The sequence below is a fragment of the Vulpes lagopus genome, chromosome 4 (assembly GCF_018345385.1).
Source record: "Vulpes lagopus strain Blue_001 chromosome 4, ASM1834538v1, whole genome shotgun sequence".
Taxonomy (NCBI): Eukaryota; Metazoa; Chordata; class Mammalia; order Carnivora; family Canidae; genus Vulpes; species Vulpes lagopus.
Genome location: NC_054827.1, coordinates 90249726 through 90270213, shown reverse-complemented (window position 1 = coordinate 90270213; position 20488 = coordinate 90249726). Strand labels below are relative to the sequence as shown.

The window sequence follows — 20488 nt, the reverse complement described above, 5'->3', positions numbered from 1 at the left end:
TGTTGTATACCTGAACCTAATGTATATAACATTGTGTGGTTACTATCTTCAGTTAAAAAATAACTAAAAAGTATTTTTAAGGACAGCTACTTTAAAAGCAAATTGACTGGGTCGCTCATACACAGTATAAGTATCATTATTTTGCCATGAGTCATAACCAACTTTTGGGCATTTGTGTCAAAACTAACTGCAGTTCACATGTTTATTTAGTTTTACTTTGTTAAGTTTTGAAAGTGTTCCATTTCTTTTTTTATTTTTTTTTTAACGATTTAATTCACTTGAGAGAGAGAGAGAGAGAGAGAGAGAGAGAAAGAGCACATGAGCAGGAAGGACAGAGGCAGAGGGAGAGGGAGGAGCAGACTCCCCACTGAGTAGGGAGTGTGACAAGGGACTCAATTCCAGGACCCTGAGATCATGATCTGAGCTGAAAAGGCAGATGGTTAACCAACTGAGCCACCCAAATGCCCCCAAAAGTGCCCCAAGTGCCCCCATTTCTTATCACAGATCTATGCTGCAGAGAGAATTTCTTATGGCTTCATCTGTTCCAGACACAAGATCTTAGAAACAGAGGAACTTAGCCCTAAAATGACCTTTAGAGTCTGTTAGTCCAGCTTTCTACCCAATGTAAGAATTCTGAGTACTTAGTTATGTTTGCTTTTCAGTTTCCTGAGCCTGGACATCAGCTTCTCTAAGAGTTTATATATTAATATAAACCTGCAAACATATTCAGTTGATTTTAAGTAAGTACTTATGTGAGTAAAATAGAGGGGGAAAGTCACTGTGTACCTAGGCAAGGAAAGTCACTGTATGCCTGTATATGCTATAAGATAATAAATATGAATATATAAAATGTGCATTTACAAAGTAATGAGCAGCCTTACATGCATTTATGATACTAGCTTCATTTGTATGTGGTCAAAATTTGCCAATTCAATAGACTACTATGGTATATAGTTACATAAAAATCTTTGATAAAATTTTAATAGACCTACATTATCATAATATTAATATTGTATTACTATCTGTCTACAAAAGAAAATCACAAAGCATCTTTGGTTAAAACAAAACACACACACACACACATTTTATGCTATTAGCTTTTTGCAAACCCTTAGGCTCCTTCTTTCTTGCAGTGGAACTTGGGAAACACTATGCTTGAATGAGTCACATACGCTTGCACCCAGAACTCTTTCTGGAAGAGTACTTTCATTTTGAAGCACTCACATATTTCATATTTTCATATTTGAAGCACTCACAGAAGGTACCCCAGAAAAATAACCTTCAAAAATAAGCTCATGAATTTCTCACTTTCAAAAGCTGCCAGGAACTTTGCTTCTTTGAAAGCATAGTGAGGGTGACAAGTCACATTCAGGAACCTGAGGCATACTGTGACCTCCTTCTGCTGTTGACCACTCTCTCGGTGCATTCCTAATAGTAGGAACAGAACTTAGAGACAGAAATAGAGAAACCAGGGATCCCTGGGTGGCGCAGTGGTTTAGTGCCTGCCTTTGGCTCAGGGCGCAATCCTGGAGACCTGGGATCGAATCCCACATCAGGCTCCCGGTGCATGGAGCCTGCTTCTCTCTCTGCCTCTCTCTCTCTCTCTCTCTGTGTGTGACTATCATAAATAAATAAATAATTAAAAAAAAAAAAAAGAAATAGAGAAACCAGCAGGAAAGATTAGCTTGTTACAGGGCCTGCTCTTAGAGACAGATGACTACTGCTGTTATTTGGACTTGGGCCCTTGGATCCTCTCCCTGGAGTGTATAATTCCAGTTGAGTTGACTCTCACTTTTTAAAGGCATGGTTATGTGCTCTGGGCAGATCTCTGCCAGTTTTTTTTAAGATGTATTTATTGGGAAAGAGAGAGAGAGAAAGAGAGAGAAAGAGGAGGCACACAGAGAGGCAGAGGGAGAGTGAGGGAGGCAGTCTCTCCACCGAGTGAGGAGCCCGACACAGGGCTCCATCTCACAACCCTGAGATCATGACCTGAGCCGAAATCAAGAGTTGGGTGCTTAACCAACTGAGCCACCCAGGTGCCCCCTGCCAGTTTTTAAAATTATGATTGCTTTGTGTACGGATGTTGGCAGTAGTATTACCTGATAGAGGATCAAATGCAACTGGCCTCTGCCCCAGGAATCCAAAACTAGAAGTTGACTAGAGTTGCCGATTTAAAGATCACAGGTCTGTGAATATTGTTGTCTTTGTGACCAGGAGACACTAGGGCAGTCGATGGCACTTTCTCATTGCTATCCATCAATGAGCACTAGTGTCAATGTTTAGATTCATTGCAATCAGAATGAACATTACTTTAGTTGAGAATGGTATGGATGCTGAATAGTGTCAAAATGATCATTCCCCTTTCCTTCTCCTTTCTTCACGTCAGACATAGTACTTTAGAAATATCAAAGGCTTAAAACTCTTGGAAAAGTTTTTTTGTCCTTTTTGAATAAAAAGTATTATAAGGTGATAAAATACTCAATAAACAAACAATGCCAAAAGTGAAAGTCTCCTGTTAGTACCCACTCCCGACCCTGAGTAGCCATTTAAAATAGTTTAGTGTATTCCTCCTCTCCCTTGTTTATAAGATTTAATATGTTTTATGTATATATAAAAATGAAAATGCACTGTTTGGAAAAGAACTTTTTAACTGAGCAGTGTAACTTGGACATTTTCCAAATCAGTTCAGAAAGATCCACCTCATTCTTTGCCTGTAGTTACATGGTGTGCTTTTGCATGGCTGTCCCATAGTTGATTTAAGTTTTCCCCTCGCCCTTGCTTCTTTTTTCTTTCTTTCTCTCTCTCTTTCTTCTTTTTTAACAGACGAGGAGGAGGTAAAAAATCTGTGCTCTCAGCAACAGGGACTGTCCAACTACATCTGGTTCTAAAGTCACAGATGACACTAGATACATGACAACCTGAGTTTCTAGCCAAGTGTTAATGTTTCATGGTGATTAGATAGTATTTATGTTGTAAACCAGTGACCTGTTGAGGGCATAAAATCTTATTTCTGTAGGAGTGAAATCAGAAATTCATCTGATCATTGTTCTCTTAAGTTCATTGCCACTTGAGAAAATGGATTTTGAGCTACTCTCCCAAAGAGAACTTTAGTTGTCTCTGTACCTTGTGAGTGAAGACCACTGACAAATAAATACAATTTACTTCTTAGCTTTTAAAAACTCATCACACATATATTTATTTGTTATTAATACTGATTTCTAATGTTTAAGAACATTGAATCTGTGCCTTATACCTAAAATCTGCCTTCTTACCAAAGACTGTGTCCTACTGGTATCACGTAACTGGCACCCAGATATACATCAGTAAAGTAGGTGCTCATTCACGAGCGCATCAGCAGCTAAGCCCAAGAAAGAACGTGAAAGCCAGCATTCTTCCTCCACGTGTGTCACATACTTCTGCCTTGGCACTCTGAAAGATTTCAGACAGTCATGCACCTGGGGTGCATGCCTTGGCACTCTGAAAGATTTCAGACAGGTGCACCTGGGGTGGCAGCTGGTTTCTGCAGTCTCAGAGCACATTAGCTTGAGGCTTGTAAATGGCCTTGATTATTATGCAAGACACATAATGCTCTTATTATCGCCACACAATTAGCGCTGTGCGGTAAAACTGCTTTCTGTAATACCCTAATTGAGGTCCTTTCTTGCATGGAATTTACATTATATGTAGATATGTAGATAATGCATGACATTTTAATGAGTATTTTTTAACAAAGTCCAAAGGACAATTAGAACCACCACCCACACAAGAAACACTTTTTTTTTTTAAAGACAAAAAAAGGTGTAGTGCCAACAGAGAGGGCTCATTCAAGACAATTCTGTTTTGTTTTGTTTTGTTTTTACTCATGAGAGACACACAGAGAGAGAGCAGAGACACAGGCAGAGGGAGAAGCAGACTCCCCATAGGGATCCCGATGTGGGACTCGATCCAGGACCCAGGGATTCACACCCTGAGCTGAAGACAGACGCTCAACCACCGAGCCACCCAGGTGCACCTAGACAATCCATTTTTCTAAGCACAGAGGAGTATCCGAATGCAACAACCCACTTTCCCAGTTGCATGTGGTGTGGTTTCATATTCTGGTCCTTCACTCCTATTGATGTCTCCCCACTTCCTGATATTTTGGTTTAGGTTTTGTATCATTCTCAAATTCAAATTTTTAAAAAGATTTTATTTCTTTATTCATGAGAGACTACACAGAGAGAGAAAGAGAGACACAGGCAGAGGGAGAAGCAGGCTCCCTGCGGGGAGCCCCATGTGGGACTGGACTGGTGGACCACTGAGCGACCCAGGCATCCCTCAAATTCAAATTTAAGCTATATTGAAATCCAAATGGAGAAGGGTCCCAGGAATTCATGGCTGAATAGTTAGAGTGGTCAGTATTTTACCACTGCATTCTTTTATTCATTTTGAATCCAGATAATGGTATTTCAGTTTAACAAAGTATCTGCAGGGCCATTTCTCAAGACTGTCACTGTGTCTATCCCTCATTCGGGCCACAGAATATCATCCATCAGTCTTTAAGCCTCCTCTCTGGGGGCATGTCCTAAAAGGGGAGTAGCATTGGTCTGCCCCCAAGGCCTGTCTTCCCTCTCTTCGGGTTAGATGTTTGCAATATTGAAGAAAAGAGTTAGGGACCAGGCATGGCACAGCCTGTCTTGGCAGCCTCATCTACTTCTTAAGTATTGATTTGAATTGTATCTCTAACTTGAATGTTAGAAATTTAAGAATTAGCTCTTTGTTCAGGACCCAAATCAAAAAAGAAATTTAGCTGGGGCTCTGGAGAAAATACTCTCTGGCAGATAGCTCAGCCTCTTCTGTACTCCGACCACACTCTTCATCACCTGTTCCAGAACATGTGGAACTGTTTATCGCGTCTGTGAACTACTCTGCTTTTCTTCTAGACTAGAACTCTTCAAGGGTAGAAAAGATGTCTTAGTAGCCTCCACATGGTGGGCATTATGACTGGCAGATACAGGCACTCAATGGAAATATGAATGAATAAACAAAGTAAATTAAGGTGATCACTAGGCAGTAGGGAAATGCAAATTAAAACCATGATGATGGGGCATCTGGGTGGCTCAGTCAAACATCTGCCTTTGACTTAGGTCGTGATCCCAGGGTCCTGGGATGGAGCTCCGCATCAGGCTTCCTGCTCTGTGGGGAGTCTCCTTCTCCCTCTGCTCCTCCTCCTGTTCATGCTCCTTTCCCCAGCCCCCCACAAATAAATACATAAAAATCTTTAAAAATAACACACAATGAAATACCACTGCACACCTATTAGAATGGTCAAAAAGGACACCTGGGTGGCTCAGTGGTTGAGCGTCTGCTTTCAGCTCAGGTCGTGATCCTGGAGTCCTGGGATTGAGTTCCACATCGGGCTCCCTGCATGGAGCCTGCTTCTCCCTCTGCCTGTGTCTCTGTCTCTCTCTGTGTGTCTCTCATGAATAAATAAATAAAATCTTAAAAAGAAAAAAGAATGGCCAAAAAAAAAAAAAAAAGCCCAAACTCACAAATAAGTGGCAGGAAGGATGTGAAGGAGCTAACACCCTCACACACAACTGGGGGAACCTAAAATGATACAGCCATTGTGGAAAATGGTTTGGCAGTTTCTTATCAAACTAAACATAAACTTACCCTATGACTCAACTAACCTACTCCTTGATATTTACCCAAGAAAAAAGGAAAACTTTGGGACACAAAAAAACCTGACTGAAATGTTCACAGCTACTTTATTGAAAATCACCTAAAACTGAAAACAATTGACCTGTCCTTCAGCTGGCAAGTGGGTGAACAAACTATGATTTATCCACCCAAGACAGTTATACTCAGTGGTGAAGAGACACTACTGATATGTGTGGTAATCTGCATGGATGCATTATGCTAAGGGTATAAAACTGGATTCAAAAAGCTGTGTACAATGTGATTCCATTTAGATGACACTCTGAAAAAGGCAAAACTATAGGGATAGGGAACAGACCAGTGGCTATCAGTGGTGAGGAAGGGTTGACTGCGGAAGAGGGGCAAGAAGGAATGTTTTGGGGTGGTAGAACTGGCCTGCCTCTCGATTATGATGGTGGCTACATGATTGTTCATTTATCAAATTCATAGAAATGGATAGGGACACCTGGGTGGCCCGGGAGTTGAGTGTCTGCTCAGGTGTGATCCTGGGGTCCAGGGATCAACTCCGCATTGGGCTCCCCACAGGGAGCCTGCTTCTTTCTCTGCCTGTGTCTCTGCCTCTCCCTCCGTGTCCCTCATGAATAAATAAATAAAATCTAAAACAAAACAAAACTGGAAAACTGAAAAGATAAGAAATTACTAACTTAATTTGAAAAAATAAATCAAGGTTGTTTAGCTGTTGGTGTGAATTGATAAAACATCAAAAGAAAAGTAGCCTTATTAGCCTGCAGTGATTTGTCATGTGCTCATATTCACACATGTGTAGTGAGCAGAAAAAGAGGAATCAAGGACGAGCAGCATGAATATCTGGATGGCTGGCAGTGTATCATTTGCTGAAACAGGAGCATTAAAGGAAAAACAAGAGTTTTATTTGGTTGCAGAGCAAGAAATCAAAAGTTCCATTTTGTTTTTGTTTTGTTTTTTGTAAGTTCCATTTTGGACACGATACTTTGAGATGCCCATTAGACACCCCTGTGAAGATGTAAACAGGCAGGTGGAGATGGGTTTCTGGAGCTCTAGAGAGAAAACAGGCCATGTTTCAGAGACAGTGGCATAGAGATGGTGCTTGAAGTCGTGGAAATACACGAGTCAGCCTAGAAAGAACCTGTGGCCAGAGAACAGAACCGACAACCACTAGTTAGGGTATTAGCTCCACCTTTGGGAGCTAGTCAGGGAGTCAACTAAGAAAACTGAAGGAGAGCCAATGAAGTGGGAAAGAAACTAGCACATGTAGTGATGAGGAAGACAATGGAAAAAGTTCTTCAAGGGAAGAGGATGATCAGCTGTATGGGAGGATTTAGACAGTTCAAGTAAGAGGACAGAGGAGTGCCTATTAGATTTGGCGAGACAGGGATCCCTGGGTGGCGCAACGGTTTGGCGCCTGCCTTTGGCCCAGGGCGCGATCCTGGAGACCCGGGATCGAATCCCACATCAGGCTCCCGGTGCATGGAGCCTGCTTCTTCCTCAGCCTGTGTCTCTGCCTCTCTCTCTCTCTCTCTCTGTGACTATCATAAATAAATTAAAAAAAAAAAAAAAAGAATGTTTAGATTTGGCGAGACAGATGACTGGCATAGCTTGTGTGGGCTTTGGGGGCAAGAAGTTTGGGGTGAGGAAGTGGAGATAGTTGCTATAGTCCATTCTTTGGAGAATGAGGACAGAGGAATAACAGTGCAACTGGAGAGGCATGTGGGGGTCAAGGTAGGGTTTTTTTTTCTTAAATGGGGAAGATGGGTGTGCTGATGAAATCACCCATGGAGTTCACCCATGAGAGAACACTATGAGGAGGCCGAAGAAAAGGGATAGATAATTACAGGAGTTCTGTCCTTGAAAGAGAGAAGGCTAGGCTCTAGAGCCACATGACAGGTTAGCCTTGGATTGGTTACAACAGAACAACTGCCAGTGCTCCTAAGGGGAAGGTAGAGGCGCAGGTGGGTGGGGAGATTCAGGAGTGAGGAGAGGACATGCATGGAGTTCCCTCTGTGTTGGTTTTCTCCAAGAAAACTGAAGGTGGGGGTCAAGTGCAAGGAGTAGATTAGACTGCTAGAGATTTGAAAAGAGCCAGAAAAAGAGTACAACGGGTTTTAGAGGCTGAAGAAAGGCATATTGCAAAAAATGGAGAGAGAAATGAGTGGATCACACACCCTTTATATAAAGCAAGGCCACAGTGCATGTGTACACACACACACACACACACACACACCCCAAGCAAGGGCCAAAAGACCGACCCCACAGTTAATGAAGTGGAGAAGGACGTGAACCACAGTGATTAGGCTAAACTCAGAGAGAAGAATCTACGCCAAAAAAAAAAAAAAAAAGGAAGAATCTACGCCTGAAGAAACTGCATTTTAAGCTGAGGAGAGGGGGGCTCTGGAGCAGCTGGCTCTACCCAGGATTAGATCCTACCCATAGTCCAGTTTCCTCTGTAGGCTGAAGACTACTCCATTGGAATCACATTGCAATCAGCCTCTTCCCCCACTGATGTGATGTTCAGGAGCAGTGTGAGTGAAGGGCAGTATTTCTACAACCAGTTGTCAAAAAGGAGAGTGAAGTCACGGCAGAGGCATCCCGAGAAGTCCAAGCAAAAGCAAGGGGTCTGAGCTTTCATAGAGAAGAGCTAAAATTCTTCAGTGTAATTGCTGTCAGTTGTGTAAGCAACAGAGCTGTAACTGCAAATGCCAGGTGCGTGACATTCTTAATGCTGATGTAAGAAAGCACCACACACTTACCAGTTTTAAACACCACAAGTCTATCATCCTAAAATTCTGGAGGTTGGCAGTCTAAATGAGGTGGCAGGGCTTCTGGAGGCCCCAGGGGAGAATACATGCCTTGCCTTTTCCAGCTTCTGCAAGCCACCTACATTCTTTGGCTTATGGCCCCTTCTACATCTGCAAAGCCAGCACTAGAGCACTTGCAGATCTCTCTCCAAGCTGACCTCTGACCTTCCTCATCGCATCTCCTTCTTTCTTTCTCCTATGAAAAGGCTCTTCTCCTCATGTGGGTCGGGCCCCGCCCTAGGACATAATCTCTCTACCTCAAGATCCTAACCTGAATCCCACTTGCAAGGTCCCTTTGACATGTCGGGTAACATAGTGACAGGTCTGGCACGGGGATAGAACCTCCTTGGGCAGGGAGGGAGCTCTGTTCTGGCGCAATTAGCCTCCTGCGCTATCCGCTACTGTCATGTAGTCCTGCGCCATAGCCTGATGTCGAGAGCACTGCATTCGCTTCACTCGGCCCTCGAAAGCTTTTCTCCATCCAATGTGTAAAGTGATAGGATCTAGAGCTTTGAAAAAAGATATTCTTTATAAGAAGATCTCAGATGAAATGTGAAGTGAACAAGGTATGTTTTTTTCTGTTCCATCATAGAAGTGTTTCTGTGTTTTGCATATTTGAGACTTTTGAACTTCTGCTACATAAAACCCTGAGGGTAGACGTCCTCTCCTAAGGTTTATGATTTAAACCTTTAGTTTAAATAGTTTACCACTCCATATGACCCGCGTGTATTAAATACGCAGGTAATGTTGATTGACCTAAGACTGATAGAGCATGTCATTGACGCTTATATCCTTTGTCCACACAGTCTGTGTTTATGAGTAAGTGTGCATAGACGTGAGGCTGGCTGTGGCATACGATTCTGCGGCCGATCCTGGTGAAGATTCTGATATGTAACTTCATCTTTGTGACCCTGAGGAAATCACCCTCAGAGTCTCACTTGGCTCCCATGTAAATAATAAGTACACTGCTCTCCTGGGATGGGATGTAAAATACCTGACTTCTGTTCACAAAAGGCCTTATAAATGCCAAGTATTGCCAGAAACTACAATTGTGCCTCATGTAATTCATCTATGTCTCTATAAATTTGCTCTCTGTTTTCAAATAGATGTGGTATCCTTCATTATTTGTCATTTAGAATGTTTGAATTTAGCTTTCAACCATTTTATATTCTTTCAAATATTGGCTCCCTTTTGGTTTTTAAGGAGATTTCTGTTTGTATCCCATTACACTTGTTTTTGCTATAGTAAAAACACTATTTGAAAATTTAAAATTCTCTTGATCTATTTTGTAACATGTGCAAATGGAGAGATACTACACTGCCATTTAATACTTGTACTGGTCAAGGTGCTGGCAGAAAACCACTCTCACAAGGGATCACTAAAGAGTCACATGGAAACAGTGAAAAGAAACCAATAGGGAAGGATACAGCACCTAGGAGCTACTAGCAGGAGAGCATCTTCTGCCCCAAAGGGCACCAGGAGGGAGGGCTTGCCAGAGCTGACAATAGCTATGGCTGTCAGAGCAGGTCCCGGCAGATGAGCACACCCACTGCCAAATCTGCACGCAGCCAAGGGAAGGGAGAACTCCGCTCCCACCCTCCCAGGCCCAGGGGAAGCCAATGGGCAAGGGAGCCAGGTGATTGCCCTCCATAGCAATCCATTTCCCGTCACTTCCAGGGTGGAGAGAAGGGGGGCAGGATCTAGAGGAGCAAACAGAACATGCCCCAGCACAGAGGTCTGTTGGAAAAAGCATTCCAAATTAATTTATCATGGCCTTTAGAATTCGATTGTATGGAAACACACATGTACCCCCATCCCTAAGTCCTGAGCCCTCCAGTTTCTTTCTCTCACCACTGCAGTCAGTGGTTGTAAAGTTGAGCTGGTCACTGTGGCTAATGCCTAGATTGGCTTGTTCTTCTGTGGGTATTAAGACTTAGCTAAGGGGGATCCCTGAGTGGCTCAGCAGTTTGGCGCCTGCCTTTGGCCCAGGGCACCATCCTAGAGTCCCAGGATCGAGTCCCACATCGGGCTCCCAGCATGGAGCCTGCTTCTCCCTCCTCCTGTGTCTCTGCCTCTCTCTCTCTCTCTTTGTATCTATCATAAATAAATAAATAATTAAATAAATAAACAAATAAATCTTTAAAAAAAAGCCTTAAAAATAAAAAAAGACTTAGCTAATACAGGGACTCCTGGATGGCTCAGTGGTTGAGTGTCTGCTCTTGGCTCAGGGCGTGATCCCATGGTCCTGGGATTGAGTCCTGCATCAGGCTCCTTGTGGAGAGCCTGTTTCTCCCTCTGCCTACGTCTCTGTGTCTCTCATGAATAAATAAATAAAATCTTTTTTAAGAAGACAGCTAATACACTTGCTGTGTAGACCCCCACAGTGATGGCAGAGAGGGGGTCCTCGCTTTCCTCGCAGGCCATCTGAGAGGCATTCTCCTTCATTCTTCCCTTCTTTCTTTTCTAGGATGGAGCTTCAGCATGGGGTCAGCTTACCAGTTTCACAGCTGGCGTGTGTTTGTGATAGTCTGTGCGCTCCCCTGTGTCTCCTCAGTGGTGGCCCTCACGTTCATGCCTGAAAGCCCACGGTTCTTGTTGGAGGTAACGTGGATTCAAGGGAGCCACACACATTGGAAAGAGTTCCCCGTTAATGCCAAGGAAATGTGTTGGCCTCTCTGAGAGATAACGTTTCCCCTTGCTACTAGGGAACCATGGGGTATTGGTTTCATGGAGACATGCTTTAAACGACTAGTGTGTGAAAAAGCTGCCTCATGTCCAAAAGCACTAATGTTCCTGCTCAAGCAACTTTTCACTCAATGAAGAGACTTTGTCTTACTTTTTTATACAAAAAATGTTAGCAGCCACAGATGCTCTTTCTTGTTATAGGCACATCCATTGAACTGCTAACGTACTTAAGGCTATCCAGTGGGATACCCCATTTGCACAATTATAGCCAATTTGATCTGACAACACAAGATGGATATTGGAAAATCAGGGATTGTAAGTGTTGTGCCTTTTAGCCCTTCACCATCTATTTGCATTTCTTAGGTTGGAAAACATGATGAAGCATGGATGATCCTTAAGTTAATTCATGACACAAACATGAGAGCACGGGGTCAGCCTGAGAAAGTCTTCTCGGTGAGTACCTGCTTCTCAGTGAATCTTCTATACCAGGGGCCAGGAAACCTTTTCTGAAAAGGCCAGATTATAAATTTTTCTCTCTGCACCAGCTACTCTCGTCTTTCAGTTCCTTTTATTTCTGCTGCACATGTTGTACTCACCGCCTCTGTATGTGCCGTTCACTCTGCATGGAATGTTCTTACATCCTCTAGTTACAAAGTTTATTCTCAATGGGGAAAGCCAATCTAAATTAATGAAAGTTAGATGGATGGAAGTTTTTGGAAGGAACAATGGCTTAAATGTTTTTACCTAGGCAGTCCTACAATTAGACTAATAAATGTTTTGTCTGAAATAGGTTTAGGCAGACCTACGGTAAGACATAGGGAGGCATAAAAAAGATCTTCAGTGTCTTATAAATAAAATCAACTATAGGTGTTAAAACATATTAAACAATCCACTGACATGTGATTTACTTATTTCATTTTTATTTAGGAGACAAATTTTTCATAATGTACATATAGACTTCAGTTTGGCCTTTATCTAAATTATCACACATTCTTCATTAGCAAAGTTTTTTGTGCAATGTATGGAAAAATGAATATCAGTAATGGATGGCCCTCCACTGAGGACCTGGAAGCCTTTGAATAGACCCTTCTTTTAAGCAGATGCTCATCAGAGGAAGAATTTTTTTAAGTGAAAGGATCATAAGGCTGGAGGAATCTTGAGGCATCATCCAAATACTCAATGTCACTCAACCCTTCTTAGCCAGATGAGGATAAACCCTATAACAAAGGGATTTTCTGAGAAAATGAGAGTCTCCAGGGCCTCACCATGCTATTCACCTGCTTTTTCTTCCAGAAGGTTTGAGTTACCAAATTCACATACAGTCATCCATGTTTTTTAGTAGATAAGGTGAGAACAGGAGGGAATACCCCCAAAATAATAGGTAACCTCAGAGTCATTTATTGGGTGACTTTCAAAGTCATTACATGATCCTGTCATGACAAATTTGTCTTTTTCCTTGTTATGCCTATAATACAACAAATCTGCATGCATTGTGCCAAAGCCTCCTTTTTAGACCCTTCTTCTTATGCCCTTACCTTAAATAATGTTTTCCACAACTCTATTTTTTTAGCTAATTCTCTTTTAACCTCTTATGCTTTCCTTAGCTGACTCCCATTCTCTATCTCCTAATGGACCATTCTTCTGAGCTCCAGACATACATGCTGAAGGGCTTTGTGGAAGTCCTTCTATGTCCTTTCAAATCTGAGTTTCCTTTTTTAAAAAAAATATTTTATGTATTTATTTGAGACAGAGAGAGTGAGAGAGAACAAGCAGGGGGAGCTGCAGAAGGAGAGGAAGAGGGAGAAGCAGGCAACCCCGCTGAGCAGGGAGCCCGACACAGGACTTGATCCCAGGACCCTGGGATCATGACCTGAGCCGAAGGCAGATGCCCAACCGACTGAGCCACCCAGGTGCCCCTCAAATCTTAGTTTCTAAGTCTGAACTTACCACCTTGAGTCTTCAAGCATCTTCTTTTTACTAAATTCTACCAGAAAATACCACCAAACTGGAAACCTTAAAACTACTCTATTTCTTTCTTCCCTTTATTCCCATAATATTCAAGAAATCACTCTGTCTTATTATTTGCATCCTAAATATCACTGCACATTGCTCTTTACTTTTGACCCTACTGCCAGTGATTTCTTTTGGCCCTCATCACTCACTGCCCTCTGCCCTTGAACTATTCTTCAAGAATCTCAAACTCTTTGTAGTTGGCCAATATTTTGTTTTCTCTCACAGCTCAGGATGTTTGCACATGGTATCTCTCACACTTAGAATGTCCTCCAAGTGGTTTACATACATGGCAAATAACATACTTCTCCATGAGCCCCAGCTCCAATTTAGTCCATGAAGGCTTCTCTCATTCCCAAGTCAACTTGGGTGTTCTGTAAAATACATCTCTCCCATCCAATATAGATCTCTATTAGAGATTTTTTTCTTTGTATGGTAATTGCTTAGAGGATGTGATATTTTATGTGTGCATCTCTGTAGTCTAGTGCTGGACCTAGTACCCAGGGGATGCTTGTGGATGAATAAACAAATATTGATGAATAGAAAAGAGGAAGCCTCCCAAAAGTAATATGTTGAGTGATAAGAACACCTCTGTGATTTAAAAAAAAATCTAGAGTATTACAAAATAATGCCTACATGGATTATTTTGAGCTGACTCTATTGGGAATCCCACACTTAACTCAGACATGATTTTCATTAAATACATGCCGCTTTGCTTACATAGCTAGGAACAGGCTACCGCTTACTTTGTATAATTTGGAAGTTGCTGAGAGTCCCCAAATCACCACTGTCAAAAAGACAACCTTGGTACCTGGATTTTCACAATAGAAGCGCTGTTTTGGATGTGGGCAGAGCACCAGAAAAAGGTGTTCAAAAGTTATCCCTGGCAGGGGTGACACTGGGGCAGATTTCTGTGTCCTCTCTCAAAAGCTAAGTAAACTTTGACTAACAGGAGAGGATGGGACAAGTCCACAAAAGGAACCATTCTTTTTTTTTTTCTCTCTCTCTCTTTTCAGGCTTCATTCTCTGTGTTGAAAGCATTGCCTCTGAGGTGCCTAGGTTCTTTTCCCAAGCAAAAGAGGCTCATTTAATTCCTAGATGCAGCTTTTCACAGTGAACTCCCATCATTTATTTCCCTTCTGTCACTGAGGAATCCATGTTAATGCTTGCAAAGCTCATTCCCTCGACTTTGCACCATGGTTGCCTGTGGGTTATTTGCTGACCAGCCACTGTGGGTTAGGCTACAGGAAAAGGAAGAAAGGGCCATAAAATATAAAGATAACTTTTAAGAACACAAGTTGCATGAGGAAGCTTTAAGAACTATGTCGAGGGACCAAATTCATCGAATCAGTCGGCTCCAAAGTAAAGTATGTACAATCACTTCGGTCCAAGCAAAATAATTCTTACTCCAGAAGCTAATCTCTCTGAATGTTTTATTGGCTAATGTGTGCCTTTATGGTCATGCTTCATAGAAGGGCATTTCAATTTCGTATTATTCCATCATTCCTGTTCTTCTCCCTTTGCTCCATGGTATTCTCTCCTATTCATTGCTCATGCAGTTCTTTTAAGTGATGTCGGGATCTGTATACTCATTCCCATGGTCTCATATAGGAATGGAATGATTATCAGATATCTGCTTACTTTTGTGGGAGTTGGGTTTTGCTCCCTTAAAAACAAACCCTAGGCCTTCAGAGAAGAGAACTCAGCACTGTGCACTGTGTTGCTCTTTACAGGTAAACAGAATCAAAACCCCAAAACAAATAGATGAACTGATTGAAATTGAGAGTGACACAGGAACATGGTACAGGAGATGTTTTGTTCGGATCCGCACAGAACTCTATGGAGTAAGTAACCAACCTGCCCTGACTGCCGGCCAACTTGTTGCATTTTAAGTTGGTCAGAGGCAGGGTTGATTGTCACAGTTCCCTGCTGTCCAGGACACCTGATTCCTGCACGAGGACCAGGTAAAAGGACCCCCCCCGGGAAGAGCGGCCTAGCCAAGACATTCCATCTTTGGGAAGGGAAGGTGCTAGGCGAGGGGTCTTGGCAGGGGCGGGGCACACTGAGGTTTTTGGCGACTCTGTCCATCGGCTTTCAGGAAGCTACAAAGTGAAACTTGCAGGATTTGGTTTCCAATAGCCTTCAGCCTTTACATTGTAAGTTCGAGTGAATCTGGCTGAAAGAAAACTCAGGGTTGTTTTTATAACTGGTGAAGGGGATTGGGGAGTGGGGTCACTGGATAGCCGCACAAGAAAACTAACTCTTCAATATTTCACAGATTTGGTTGACTTTCATGAGATGTTTCAACTACCCCGTCAGGGAAAATACGATAAAGCTTACAATTGTTTGGTTCACCCTGTCCTTCGGGTAAGTAATATTTAAGTTCTCGGGGAGTGAAATCTTTACATTTCCACCCAGTCACATGGCTTTCCTTTCATACACTGTTTGACGCTGTTAAGGTGTCAGGAAAGATTTTTTCTTCAGTTTAGGTTTGCTGACCATTATAGTTTTATAAGCAACTTACCTTAGTTCGTCATAACGCTGGGTGGTGAAACCCATAGTCCTTGGAAAGCCCCATGGGGCCTTGACCGTGGCCAACGGCTCCCTGCTCAGGCCACTGCCTTGGCACTGCCTCCAGACACTGTGTGGCTCATTTCCTCACCTCGTCGGAGGCTTTGCTCAGATGTCACCCTCTCAGGGTCACTGCCCTCAGCCCTCTCTGCCCCCTTCTCAGCCTTATGAGTCCCTCAGAGCACCTTCCACCTTCTTTATTCTGTAGAGAATAAAGCTGTGTCTCCCCCTCTGTGGGAGCTCTGTGAGAACAGGATTTTAAACTGTTTTGTTCACTGCTGTGTGCCCCTGGCACGTGGTAAGCACTCAATAAGGCGTTACTAAATGAATAAAACCACCATATATGTGGTGGTTTTCCTTTTCTAAGGAAAGAGGAGGTAGGAAGAACATATTGGGATTTTATTTGCTAACAGCTTTAGAATATTTGTGTCCAACTCTAGTTTGCGTAATTTACCATTTTTTTTCAAAGGGGCAGTTAGGTAATACCCTACACTTTCAGTTCAGTAGGCTCTTAATGCCCTAGTAGAGCCCAGCATCTACATTGCAGGTTCCATCTGGAAACATCCATAAATTAAAACGGGAGAGTGGTTAAAGATGCCTGATCTTCCACAGTGCCATGAGATGTAGTAAAGGGGAAGACCAGGAAAGTGTGGATCAGGAGACCTAATACCTCATTATGCTCTGTGACTTGGAGACGCTACCAAGTTCTCTGCCCTGATTTCTGACTTAAGGGGGTTGATTGAGAATATGTAAAGTAACTCCCACTCAAGCTCTAAAACATGCGTTAATCAGTGAAGGCAGAGAAGGCTGAAAATGAACATGTATTAGTGCCCACTACATGCTAAACACTCAGCTGGGTACAAAGATAAGCCACTCGGAAGTTCTCCCCTTGATGTGGAGACTTACCTCATAATACCTGGTTTGCTCACATTTCGTTATTTATTACTGACCACATTTTAAGCTTTATGGTTTCCTTGTAATATCCCTGAAATGTCAAACAGTGCCTAGCATTGGTCGCTATTCAGTAAGTGTTCACTGAATAAATGAAAAATTAGCTGAAACTCCTCCACGTCATTGATGTCCCAGGCTAGCGTGCTTCCCTCATGGTTGCCATTTTCAAAGATTGTTGTCCTCAGTATATGCGGAGAGAGAAGTGTGATAGACGTTGCATCCCTGAATCATTTCTGATTTAGTGGCCGCCATTTACACCCCCACAGTAGTTCATTCATGGTGTGTGAAAAGAAGGGGCTGGAGATGTATGGAATCCTGAGGCAGAGTTGTTTTAGAAATCCTGATGACAGTGACAATGATAAACACTGAATAGTCTTTTGAGCACTCACTATGTGCACTTTGCACTTTGCATCCTGTTTAACCAGAGTAAGGAAAGGGGGCATTGTCATCACTCTGGTATTAGAGGTGGGGCACCTCAAGCTGACATGAGTGCGTCTGAAGCATCACCTTAGGGTGCCTGGGTGGCTCAGTTGGTTAAGCGTCTGCCTTCCGCTCAGGTCATGATTCTGGTGTTCTGGGATTGAGCCCCCGGCTCCCTGATCAGCAGAGAGTCTGCTTCTCTCTCTCCCCCTCCCCACCCCACTTGTGTTCTCTCTCTCTCTCTCTCTCTCTCTCCTCACTCTCAAATAAATAAATAAATCTTAAAAAAGAAGAAAAATCACCCAAAGGACTCCATTGCCAGAATTTCTGATGCAGCCGTTCTGGGTAGCATCTGAGACTTTGCATTTGTAACAAGTTTCAGGTGATGCTGATGCTGCTGGTCTAAAGACCCTACTTTGGGAACCACCAACTTAGAGCAGTACTCTCTAATAGAAATAAAATGTGAGCTGCATATGTCATTTTAAATCTCCTAGCGGCCACACTAAAAAAAAAATAAAAGGAAACAGATGAAATTAATTTTAATAATGTATATTATTTAACTCATTATGTCCAAAATAGTGTAGTTTCAACATTTAATCAATATAAAAGTGATTATGACTTAATATTACATTCTTTTTTTTCTTAAGTCCCCAAATTTGGTATTTTAAACTTAGAGCACATGTCATTTGGACGAGCCACATTTCTTTTTTTTTTTTTTTTAAGTTTCTATTCAAATTCCAGTTAGTTAACATGCAATATAAAATTAGTTTCAGGTGTACAACATAGTGATCCCACACTTCTATACAATACCCGATGCTCATCACAACAAGCATGCTCCTTCATCCCCATCACCTATTTCACCTGTCCTCTGCCCCCTCCCCTCTGGCAACCATCAGTTTGTTCTCTATAGTTAAGGGTCTGTTTCTTAGTTCGTATCTTTCTCTGTTTTTTTGCTTTGCTCATTGGTTTTGTTTTTTAAATTCCATGCAAGTGAAATCATACAGTGTTTGTCTTTCTCTGACTGACTTATTTCACTTAGCATAATACACTCTAGCTCTATCCACATTGTTGCAAATGGCAAGATTTCATTCTTTTTTATGGCCAATATTCCATGTACGTGTGTGTATACACACACACACACACACACACACACCCATATCTTCTTTTCCATTCATCAGTCGATAGACACTTGGGCTGCTTCCACAGTTTAGCTATTATAGATAATGCTACTATAAATATCAGGGTGCATGTTTCCCTTTGAATTAGTACTTTTGTATTATGTGGGTAAATACTCCAATTGCTGGATCATAGGCATTATTTTTCCAAAAAAGACCTACAGATGGCCAACAGACACATGAAAATATACTGTCACTGATCATCAGGGAATGCAAATCAAAACTACAATGAGATATCACCTCAAAGCTGTTAGAATGGCTAAAATCAGCATAAGAAACAACAGATGTTGGTGAGGATATGGAGAAAGGGGAACCCTCCTACTCTTGGTAAGATTGCAAATTGGAGCAGCTATTGGTGAAAAACTACATAGAGGTTCCTCAAAAAGCTAAAAATAGAGCTACCCCATGATCCAGCGATTGCACTTGCCACATTTCACCTGCTCAGGAGCCACATGTGGTTACTACACAGCACAGCAGCACAACTGAGCTGTTGCCTGCTAGAAAAATACATTAGAGGGTAAGGCAGAAAGTGGAAATAACCTAGATTTTCAGACAATAACCTGAATAACGCTCTTCCCAGCCTTGAACCACTTGAGAAATGGGTCTCTGCCCTTGAGCTAAGAGTATCACAGTAGTGTAGGAACCAAGAAATATTCCCTATTAGTAAAGAGGTCATTCTTTAATGACACAGTTCTTGGACACCAGGAGTTTGTACCAGCAGACTAGGAGATGGGGTTCCTCAGGAAGCCTGGGTTAAAGAGAAAAACATCAGGACCAGGAAGCCTTGTGTTGAGAGAGAATGCAGGTCCCTTCCCAAAGGCGGAGTGCAGGAATCGCATACCTGGGGTTTCCCGGGCCATCTCTCCAGCGTGATTTTTGCAAACTTCAGCATGGGACAGAGGGGGCAGTACAAATTACTGTTGGGTGATTCCTAATATTGCAGGGAGCCAGTCAGAATCAGAAGTGTTTCTCCAGGAACTACTACCTCTCTGAAGATGTCAGGGGGGCAGTCACTGGCACCAGTGTGCTGGTACCTTTACGTACTCACATTTCTTTTCTTTGCAGGTACTATGGCTTATCTGTGTGGTTCCCTGATGTCATTAAACATCTGCAGTCGAATGTGTTGCCAATTCAAAAGATAGAGAGAGAGAAAATTTCAAACTTCAGTGTTAACTTTACAATGGCAAATCAGCTTCACCTTGGAGCGGAATACGAGAATGGCAGGTCCAGAAGCTTTGACATAACTTACTTTGCTGTGTGTTCTGAGAAATGTATTTCTTCTTAATCTTCATTGCATAGAAGCATGCACAGTTGTTTGGTTGTTTTGGTTGAGTCTGTACGTTAGTCATTCTCAAACTGAAACTGAACACTCCCAAATGGGCTTTAAAAGGGTATATGTGTATCAGTACTTGACTTAAAACCATTTCTGAAATAGCCATTTCACATTTGTTAAATAGTGGAATGGACTACTATGAAAAGAAAATTTAGAGAGACACTGGAGAGGCCACAGAAACAAGACATAGAAGAGAAGAGTGAGGAGTACGAGGAAAACAAGTTGGGTTATAGTGTTAGTTAATCCAGAGAAGAAATCCAAGTGTGATTTGATGCCTGCCTCCCTCCCCTGAAAGAGGGGACAGCTTTTCAGAAGCCCTTCCTTCTCCACTAGGCTGGTCAAGAATTGGCATCATGTTGTATCAGGAGGACTTGTCACCACAGAACAGGAATGATTCCCCAAAGTGCAGGGCTTTGAAAATATGAAATAAGTTAGCAAAGGACATTTTTGAAGATGGCATCTGGAATGCATCTTGACAAGGAGAGAGAATGGGCTCAGGAAGGCAGTCCGATACATTCTTTCAGGGCAGATAAGGGATAGACGAGGCCGTTTGTTTCTCTCAATTAGCTGTTGTCTGAACAAATAATGGCTGGTGTGATGGTTTGCATCATTCTTAGGAAATTGTCCCAGATGCAGAAATGGTAAAAGTAAAAATTTTTAAAAAATGAACAAAGTTCTCCAGGGGAAAACCACTTGGAAGGCTGAAAAAGAATTCTGTAGGATACTTTTGGTTTATATAACGAAAGGGAGAATTAGGAAGTAGAAGAAATTGTTTAAATTGGCAATCCCGAGAGGGGCCTAATCCTTATGCAAGCCACGTAGGATCACCATCCCTCTCCCACATGAAACACCAACCCAAGTCTGCACTT

General features: G+C 42.3%; 1 protein-coding gene across 1 annotated transcript in view; it reads left to right on the top strand.

The window, feature by feature from the left end:
- Nucleotides 1-20488, top strand: part of SV2C (synaptic vesicle glycoprotein 2C) — a 219335-nt gene that overhangs the window by 172528 nt on the left and 26319 nt on the right. Inside the window, exons 5-9 of the mRNA XM_041753202.1 lie at nt 10942-11075; nt 11523-11612; nt 14903-15013; nt 15448-15536; nt 19352-19510. Of these exons, the coding sequence (XP_041609136.1) occupies nt 10942-11075; nt 11523-11612; nt 14903-15013; nt 15448-15536; nt 19352-19510 (583 nt within the window). The remainder of the gene's footprint in view (nt 1-10941; nt 11076-11522; nt 11613-14902; nt 15014-15447; nt 15537-19351; nt 19511-20488) is intronic.